This window comes from Cervus elaphus, chromosome 6 (assembly GCF_910594005.1).
Source record: "Cervus elaphus chromosome 6, mCerEla1.1, whole genome shotgun sequence".
Lineage (NCBI taxonomy): Eukaryota > Metazoa > Chordata > Mammalia > Artiodactyla > Cervidae > Cervus > Cervus elaphus.
In genome coordinates this window covers 43,257,206-43,266,674 of record NC_057820.1, presented here as the reverse complement: position 1 = coordinate 43,266,674, position 9,469 = coordinate 43,257,206, and the positions used below count along the sequence as shown (strand labels likewise).

The following is a 9,469-nucleotide window of genomic DNA, read 5'->3' as shown; positions in this document are numbered from 1 at the left end:
GTAATCCTCTGCTCAACCAGTCCCTGCTTCACTCACAGGGCTATCCAACCCTCTTGATTACAGGGTTCAGTCTGTAGCTACCTGTGTGGCCCAGCGGCTCGTTGCCCTGGTAGCCTGCCATCAAGCCCCCTGTAATCGGCAGCCTCCTTCTCCCCGGTGCAGTGAAGGCTGCTGCCACGTCCTGCCTGCGGGTCTGCCGTCAACAATGAAGTGTCACCCCGAGACCCTTTAGCTTCTTGACAGTCAAGCTCCCCCACATACTTAGGAAGACGGTGTTCCAAAAGGTTCATGTTGGTCACCTCTAGAGGCTAGTATGGGCAAGACTTTCATTTTTAAAATATATTTTAGTGTATTTTTAACTTTCTGAAAATCACATACTTGTTTTATAAAACTTTTAAGCCAAAAATAGCTACAGACATAATGTAGTTGTGGCACATTTATATTATACAACTTCCCACTTTACTGCCTCTATTCCACATAAGAACAGAGGTCTGGGAATTTGGAGACCAGGCTTCTAGTCCACACTGCTTCATAACCTTGAGTAAGTTGGCTTGCCTCTGTGGGCCTCAGTTTCTACCTCCTAAGAGGGATACTTGAACTAACAGTAGCTACTATTTCAGTAGTTTCCATAGACCCAAGTGCTGGGCTAAGCAGTTTTCTCACAGCAGCTCCATGACTTGAACATGATCCCTCTTTTCCAGATAAGAAAACAGAAGTCCAAGTAAGTGCTGGAATCAGAATTCAAATTCACATTTAGTCCACTTGCCAAAGCCAGGTTCTTTTCTACACACTGACATCACCTCTTGCCTCTTGTCTCACAGTTTCCTGACCCTAGAATGTACTTAAACCTAGGACCTGACTCAAAATCCTCTGCCTGGACAACAATATCTTTCTAAAGTAACCTTTGGTCACTTTTATTATTGCAACATCTATTTTTTATGTTGCATCGACTCTTAAGACAGGACGTCTCAACCTCAGCACTACGGACATTTTGGACTGAAAATTTCTTGGTTGTTGGGAGGTGTCCTGCTCACTGTGGAATGTCTGGTAGCATCCCTGGCTTCTACCTGCTAGAAGTCAGGAGCACCCACCCTACAAATTGTGATCCCAAAAATGCCTCTCGACATAGCCCCAGCATCATCTCTAGGGTTCAGAACCTCAGCTCTAGAAGAAGGAAAAGGGCAAGTCCCTGCATTAACTTGAAAGAAAAACTGCATCGGAAGGAATTCTAAAATCTTGTATTTTTATTGCATATTTTTTTTTATTCTACCTGTTCGGGCTAGAGTCAGTTTCAGCATCTCACATTATTTGCTCTCTGCACAACACTGTACCAATTACCATACACTCTGTATCAGAGTCAGGAAAATGGGGAAGGAGAATCATCCTTGACCTCTCAAAAATGACTCTACTTCTCCCTTAGTGAAATTCACCTCCGTCTGAGAGCAAAAGGGCCCTGTGAGGCTGAGTGAGAATGGATATTCAACAGGGAACAGTGGTAACTGAACACAATGCTGATTTTATTCCAACTAAATAAAGCAACATATAAGTAACCTGGGCGATAAGCTTAACTCAAGGGGCAAATGCCAAGAAACAAGGACTTTTTTTGTTTGCTTTAATTATCAATCACTGTCCATGGCTCTCTTCCACATCTCATCTCAGAAAATGTGGGCTAACAAATCTCACACAAAGAAACACAGGAAAAGAGAAATGGGAAAAATAAAATTCATCTAGTATGCCGGGGTGTTTCTCCAATTTCTCTTCTGTGAACTGCTCCATCAGCAGGGTCCACTTCGGATTATTTTAATATCACGACCATCTTCCCTGAAAATTGACCAACCATAAAAACACATTTATTGAAACTGGCCCACAAGTTGTATTAAAAAGACCCATGTCATTATACATTATAGTCTGTCCCAGTTGACAATCATTTTTAAAGCTAAATCTAGGGCGTTCCCTGGTGGCTGAGTGGTAAAGAATCTGCCTGCCAATGTAGGAGACGTGGGTTCTATCACTGATCCAGAAAGATCCCACATGCTGCAGAGCAACTGAGCCTGTGTTCCAAGCCCAGGAACCACAACTAATGAAGCCCTTGCACCCTGGAGCCCAGGCTCTGCAACAAGAGAAACCTCTACAATGAGAAGCCTGCACGCTGCAATCAGGTAAAGCCCGAGCAGCAACGAAGACCCAGCACAGCCTAAAATTATTAAATGATTTTTTTAAAAAAGCTAAATCTAGGAAACAATGAAGGTGAAAACCCAACTCTGCCATTTTTTTCCCCAAACCTTAGGGCACATGGAACTATCCCCCACGAATCACTCTGAGAAGACCTGGTAATTTACTGAAGACTAAGTTCAGAGACTGAACCCCTGAAATACAAAGCAGTGTATCTGGAGGTGGAGTCACGGTCACCTAAGCTGGCCAGGTGTGTTACACAGAAGATGTCAGTATAATACACTTATTAGTGAGCACTCTAACAGGCAGAGTTACTAAGACCGGTTTTCTGACCAGTAGTGCAGGGTGTGTAGGTCACCTGTACGTGGCTCCTGAATTCAACAGAACATTTACTATTGCACAGAGTTTAACTACTAAATATATTCTTGTCTAACTTTTTTTTTGGCTGCTTTGGGTCTTTGCTGCACACAGGCTCTCTCTAGTTGCAGAGAGCAGGGACTGCTCCATAGTTGGGTGCTTGGGCTTCTCACTGGGGTGACTTCTCCTATTGTGGGGCTCAGGTCTAAGCACCCAAGCTTCAGCGGTTGCAGCACAGGGCTCAGTGGTTGTGACTCTCGGGCTCCAGAGCGTGGGCTGAGCGGCGGCGGTGCACGAGCTTAGCTGCTCCTCAGTATGTGGGATCTTCCAGGACCAGGGATGGAACTCTTATCCCCCATACTGGCAGGTGGATTTTTAACCACTGGTCCACTGGGGAAGTTGTAAATATATTTTTCATTTTGGGAAATTACCCATCCCTGGAGAGTAACATCACTTAATTATCTGGTCTATAACTGATTAATCACACACCTCTTTTTCTAACCTTGACCTAGAAAATTCACTGATCCTGTGTCTTTTTAAATATGTCTTAAAACAGAGCTATTTATGTCACATTTGATTCTTATGTCCAAGAAAAGAGCCACAACTTCCTAAGTAATCAAAATGCAGGAGAAGAACTAAAGTATATGTGCCTAGTTTATATTGAAAAATTGCTACCTGATTTTCATGCACAGAGTACACTCATTGGGATAAGTGGACAAATCACTTCCACACACGGGGTTGAAGTCCCGGGGACATCCTGGTAATGTGTACTGATGGCAGTTTGGCTAGAAAAGAGAAAGGAAGACAGAAATTGGTGAATAACTTGAGACGTTTTTACCATAAGAGGAGGGCAAAGTTCCACCATTAGTCACTCAGTCATGTCTGACTCTTTGGGAACCCATGGACTGTAGCCCACCAGGCTCCTCTGTTCATGGGATTCTCTAGGCAAGAATAATGGAGTGGGTAGCTATTCCCTTCTCCAGCGGATCTTCCAGACCCAAGGATTGAACCCAGGTCTCCTGCACTGTAGGTAGATTCTTTACCATCTGAGCCACCAGAGAATAATTCGGGCAAAGTGCCAAGTTTCCCTATATTTTCTAGAAATATCCTACAGAAAAATTTCTATTTTACACACACACACACACAGATTTTTCTAAGCATCAGATGTAGTGTTGAAGCAATGGGTCAATACCTGCTATGTAAGATAAGGACCTCAGCAGAAGGTTGACGCTGGCTGACTTTTAAATGAAAGTCCAAGATATGCCACCAACGTACTTTACTGTCCTCCAGCTTCATAATCTGTTCTTCACGAGCAACTCCATGAGAATGTCCTGTTACATTCCACCTAATTCTGTGGCATGATGCCCAGACACACTCGGAAATGTAATCTTTTGTCTGGACTTGTAAGATACTGGCATTTAAGCAACAGCATTAAGGAAAGCAGTAGGTTCAGAATTAGACCTCAGGGATTGTTACGGGTTTAACTGCATCCACCCAGAAAGATATGTTAAAGTCCTAACTCCTAGCACTTCAGAATATGACCTTATATGGGATTAGTAGGGTCTTCATATGGGAAATTATCTTAAAGTAAAAAGTTTAGGAGAATAGGCCCTAATCCAATATGACTGGTGTGGTTATAAAAAGGGAAAATTGGGGGACTACCCTGGTGGTAAAATTCCCATTCAGGAATTCTTCCCTGGTGGCTCAGACGGTAAAGAATCCACCTGCAATACAGGAGATCTGGGTTCGACCCCTGGTTTGGGAAGATCTCCTGGAGAAGGGAATGGCAACCCACTCCAGTATTCTTGCCTGGAGAATCCCACGGACAGAGGAGCCTGGTGGGCTACAGTCCATGGGATCACAAAGGGTCAGACACGACTGAGGTAGCTAACACTTTTCTTTTCACTCTGGTGGTGCAGCAGATTAGAATCCAGCTAATCCAGAATCCAGGGACACAGGTTTGATCCCTGGTCTGGGAGGATTCCACATGCTGCAGGGCAACTAAGCCCATGAGCCACAACTACTGAGCCCAAGTACTGCAGCTCTGAAGCCCATGTGCCCAAAGCCTGCGCTCGGTAATGAGAAGCCCAAGCACCAAAAGGAAGAGCAGCCCCTGCTCGCTGCAACTAGAGAAAGCCTGTTCAAAAAATAAATAAATAAATAAATTTTTTTAAACAAAAGGAAAGTTTGGACACAGAGTCACACACAGAGGCAAGATCATGTGAAGACACCAAGAGAATGCCATTTACAAGCCAAGAAATGCCTGAGGCTACGAGATACTAGGAGAGAGGAGTGGAACAGATTCTCCTTCACAGCCCTTAGAAGGAACCAACCCTGCCGACACCTTGAGTTTGGACATCCAGCCTTGAGAACTGTGAGACAACCCATCTCTGGTGTTCAAGTTACTCAGTTTGTGGCTTTATTACAGCAGCTCTAACAAACTGATGTTGGATCATGGATCTCAACCCTCAGATTCAATGGAATTGAGGCCAGAGAGGTAATATGTCTTGCTCATAACCTCTAGTCTCCAGCAGGACCAGGACTAAAACTGGTCACAGTGGTCACATCATAGCATCCAGAGGCTCACTCTAATAACAGGTTGAATATATGATCTGCTGTATTTGTTTTGTTTTAGTAATAGTAATCATCTTTCCTCACTTCAGAATAAGTGTTTAGTACTCTGAATAAATGAAATATACCTTTTCCTTTATATTATGTGGATTCATAGAGACCTAAGTAGGACAGCGCATTGGCCAAACTCTGAACTAAAGAGAAACTTTTGACCCTTTCCACCCTCTGTTCAGCCTTCTATCTCCTTCTAGGAGCCTGATGTGTTCTTCCTGCTCTAGGCTCACTAAGATGATGGCTTCCAGGACAGCTTCCACAGGAGACTAGATACCCTTTCTCTCATTGGAAAAAGTTCCAATGAGATTGGGACAACTGGTAATTGGTCAATTAATTGAAAAAGTCAATTAAAGTAGGGAAACAGTAACAAAAACTATAACATACCCTAAACATGTTCTCTTAAAACATATAAATGAAAATAAAATTGCCAATCTTTTGATGGGAAGCCAATGAGGCACATGGCCAGCTATAATGCTACCTACACTAAGACAACGTCCTTGCAGCCAGGTATGACCGACCACACGATCAAGGCCAGGCAGACGGGATGCAAGTGGAATTACCGCGCGCAGTTGCTTCTGTGCTTGTGTTAGTCATTCAGTTGTTCCGACTCTTTTCAACCCCATGGGCTATAGCTCGTCAGGCTCCTCTGTCCATGGAATTCTCCAGGCAAGAATACTGGAGTGGGTTGCCATTCTCCAGATTCTCCAGGCCCAGGAGTCTCCCTTCAATCCCCAACCCAGAGATTGAACTTGGGTCTCCTGCATTGCAGACCGATTCTTTACCACCTGCTAGGAACCTCCTTTAAAAGAAAGTTGAGGCTTGTCCTCTGCCTTCCCCAATTTTTATTCTTTGTCTATTCCTCCATCCTGCTCCTGGGTGCATGGAACTCTACGCTTTACAGACCAGGATGACAAAGTCCACATCCTAAGACAGCAGTTCTGTGAGCTGTTATTTTGAGTCCTTGTTATCTGCAGCTGAATCTAATCCTGACACAAGACATAAGACTTTTTCTACGAAATGTTTCAACTAATTAGAGTTCTGTGTGCTGTCACTGAAAAAATCATACCCATAATAAATCATCCATGATTTCTTCTTTTGTTTTAAATGGGATTTCTCAACTGCATTCGTATTTTGGACCAGCTAATTATTTGTTGTGTGAGGCTGTCTCGTCCATGGTAGGGTAAACACTAAACAGTAACATCACTGCTCTCTATCCACTAGAGGCTAGTTACAAGTTCCTAGTCATGACAATCAAAATGACAATCTGTGTCCTGAGGGGTAAACCTGCCCCCTTTTTAAAATATGGTGAGAATTTAAAGACACTGGCACAGCAAGGTAATATACGGTTAAAAAATAATTCCCCAATTACTTACTATTGTTTTACTATACCTAATTCAATTTTTTAGAATTTGTCTTTTAGCAAGTTTTTCAAAAGCATCTGACACAGTTTCCATATAAACATTTTCATTTGTTTACCCTCATGTTCATGCTGTCTCTACATCTTTTATAAATTAAGACCGTGGCTGGCATAATAGGCTTGTGAACACAGATACTTGAGTCTTGTTAAGAATACAGCTCCACTCATGGGAAACAAACTCTATGATTTACAGGAGAGCAGTTAAACAAGAGGATGGTCTGTCTCTAACCAGTGAGTAATTGACCTGCTGTGGGAATGGTTAGAGAGAAAGCAGAGAGTCATATGTGAGTTGCTTAAATACAGAATGGCTGATCCAAATATGCCCTCCTAACCATTCACATAGGATGCCTGCCTTTAGTTTCCCACCTCCAGCCTCCCCATGCCAACAGCCTCAACGAGGGCACATCTGATGCCTTCCCTTTTCCCCATTTACAAAGCTTTCCCACTCCTGTGCCTTTGAGTCTCAGCTAAAACACAGGTGACATGGCTGACTCACTTGCTACATTAAGCTCTGAATAACTAGTTTTTGCTTGCTCTCATCTGGTTGGCCTCTGTTTGCCTCCACAGAACTTAATTTGAGAATATACATAAAATATCTAGTACAACATGTAACTACTGGGCATAGGACCTTCTAAATCATCAAAGGAGATAGTAAAAGGAAACAAAGCCCTGAGGCCTGCAAGACCTGAGCAATTTTTAACCAAAATTTACACTGTGATCTGTATCAAAAAGCCTGCCTGAGAATCTGGTTTCTAAAGAAGCAGTCAACTGTCTCGAAAGCGGCAGACCTGAAAACCAGCCCCCACCCAAACCACTGCGGGCTTCACTGTATTAGGAGAAACAATCCAAGCGGTTTCCTACTTACTGAGCTGTATTCTGAAGGCTGACCAAACTGAGCATTGGAAGAGGCTGCAAAAAGGAGACAGACATTTTAAAGGACGTGATTAAGGTTAGTGCTCATTCATAAGGGTTTTTTTAATTCAGCTTGTGATTTAGACAGGCTACATGTCTCCCTCTCCCTCACATGTCTAGCTTCTTTGACCCCTTCCTAAAAAAGTCGATTCAGTTGTGTTCTGGCACCTCTCCTAGCAGGCACATGGAAAACACTCGGTACCCGTTCTGTATCTGACCACTCTAATAGGATTGCTTGGGAAACTCTGGAGCTACCGAATAAAGGTTAGAGAAGTAACTCAATCGTTCACGAGGTTGTTTTCCCCTGTGGTGGAGATAATAAGTGCAAATTTTGACATCGGGTGTTATCACTTTAACTCCACTTTAAATAGACATCAAGTCTGGCTGGACTGAAGCTGCTTTCTCACGAGCCCCACGGTGCTTGGCGCACTTGGCATTCACAATTCCTGATTCCTGGTACATCAGCTGCTGAGGTTCTGCAAGGAAGGCCCTGGGTCCAAAAAACCTGACTCCTAACCTTGGGTTTCAGAAAATCCACTTTAAGGGAGAAAAAGCAGCCTGGGAAGAAGCCCAAGCAGGAACTAAAGAAGGTTGGGGCTCCACAACGCCACCCCCCAACCCCGGACATCCCCAAGTTCGTGTCCCCAGGCAACTGCGAGGCGGGCCGGAACCGCCAGTAACGGGTGCGCGGAGGGGCACAAAGGCCCCCAGGCCTCGGGGAGGGACAGTAGCGGGCAAGGCCCCCCTCTCAGTAACTCCTGGGCTGGTCCTCCGGGGACCAGAGAGACTGGTGAGCGTTACCAGCCGAGTCCCACCAGACCAGGAACAAAACCAAACGCAGCGCCTTGAGCGCCATCGTGCCTCCGCGGCCGGCGGTCGGGTCCCTGCGCTCCAGCGTCCGCGCGACCAGGGAGGCTCCCACGCGACAGGGCGGGATGCAGGCGGGGCAGGGCATGGGGCGGGGAGTAAGGAGGGGGCCGGACGGGGCGCGGGAGGGGCGAAAAAGGGCGCGTGGGAGAGGAAGACAGAAGAAGTTGCTAGTCCCCGACTCCTCGCGCTGCCTAGAATGAGAGCAAGCGATTGAAGAGGCCATCCCCACCCTGCAGCAGACGAGAACCTCGTAGGAGCCCTGGATGATCTAGCGGACTGTCAGTCAACCTCAGTTTCAGAAGCATCTGCTCTCTACCAGGCAGTGTGGGGGGCTGAAAACAAAGGAGGTGCCCGCTCTCTAGAAGCTTTCTGGTGTAGGTGTTGGGGATGGGGTTACCCAGGGAACTCCACAACAGGTGAATACAGTAATTTCTGAAAGTGCTAGAGAGTGGTGGGGATAGGGGAAGACTTTGGGAGATCAGGAAAGGCCTTACCGAGGTGGCATTTAAGCTGAAAGCTGAAGGATGAGAAAGAAGCCTGGTGAAGACCGTGAGAACAAATATTTCAGGCTCAAGGAAAAGCAAGTGTAGAATCCTGGAGACTGGAGCCAACTCACTGTGCTCAGCTGGACCCTAGGTGAGGGAGGGGGCCCGAGAGGGAGTTGGAACCACAAGGCCTTGACCACACGTGGTGTTGTAGGCTCCTGATAAGGGATTTGGATTTGTTCTAATTGCAGTGGAGGATTTTAGACAAGGTCGTGGCCCTGACATATCTTTTAAGATAATGGATGAAGAATGAAGGGGATAGGTAAGAGTGGAGGCAGGGAGAGAAATCAGGCAGCTTGTGCAGTAATCTGGAGAAGGAAATGGCAACCCACTCCAGGATTCTTGCCTGGAAAATCCCATGGGCGGAGGACCCTGGTGGGCTACAAGTCCAAGGGGTGGCAAAGAGTCAGACACAACTGAGCAACTTCACTTGTGCAGTAATCTGGGCAAGGGATGATGGCAACTGGAGTTAGTGGGTAACAGCGGCCTGCTGAGAAGTGGTCAGATTCAGGGTTTTCTTTTGGAGGCGGAACGAACTGGAATGAAGGTAAGAACCAAGGATGCTTCCTGG

At 45.5% G+C, this 9,469-nt stretch overlaps 1 protein-coding gene across 2 annotated transcripts; it reads right to left on the bottom strand.

Moving 5' to 3' along the window:
• Positions 1-1,496: 1,496 nt before the first annotated feature.
• SPINK2 (serine peptidase inhibitor Kazal type 2) lies at positions 1,497-8,416 on the bottom strand. Of its 2 annotated transcripts, none has more exons than XM_043905863.1 (4): positions 8,285-8,416; positions 7,437-7,480; positions 3,205-3,314; positions 1,497-1,821 (listed from the first exon to the last, which is right to left on the bottom strand). In XM_043905863.1, exons 1-4 carry the CDS (start codon positions 8,337-8,339, stop codon positions 1,776-1,778), a joined length of 255 nt encoding a protein of 84 aa, XP_043761798.1. In that variant the 5' UTR covers positions 8,340-8,416; the 3' UTR covers positions 1,497-1,775. The 2 variants fall into 2 exon arrangements, with proteins under 2 accessions (XP_043761798.1, XP_043761799.1); XM_043905864.1 differs by lacking the exon at positions 8,285-8,416 and adding an exon at positions 7,891-8,235.
• Positions 8,417-9,469: the final 1,053 nt, after the last annotated feature.

Coding starts and splice junctions, on each gene's coding strand:
- SPINK2 (XM_043905863.1), bottom strand. CDS start 8,339: ATGGCGCTCAAGGCGCTGCGTTTGGTTTTGTTCCTGGTCTGGTGGGAC. Junction 3,315..7,436: donor AGCCTTCAGAATACAGCTCA/GTAAGTAGGAAA, acceptor TCTCTTTTCTAG/CCAAACTGCCATCAGTACAC. Junction 1,822..3,204: donor ACTCTGTGCATGAAAATCAG/GTAGCAATTTTT, acceptor GTCAATTTTCAG/GGAAGATGGTCGTGATATTA.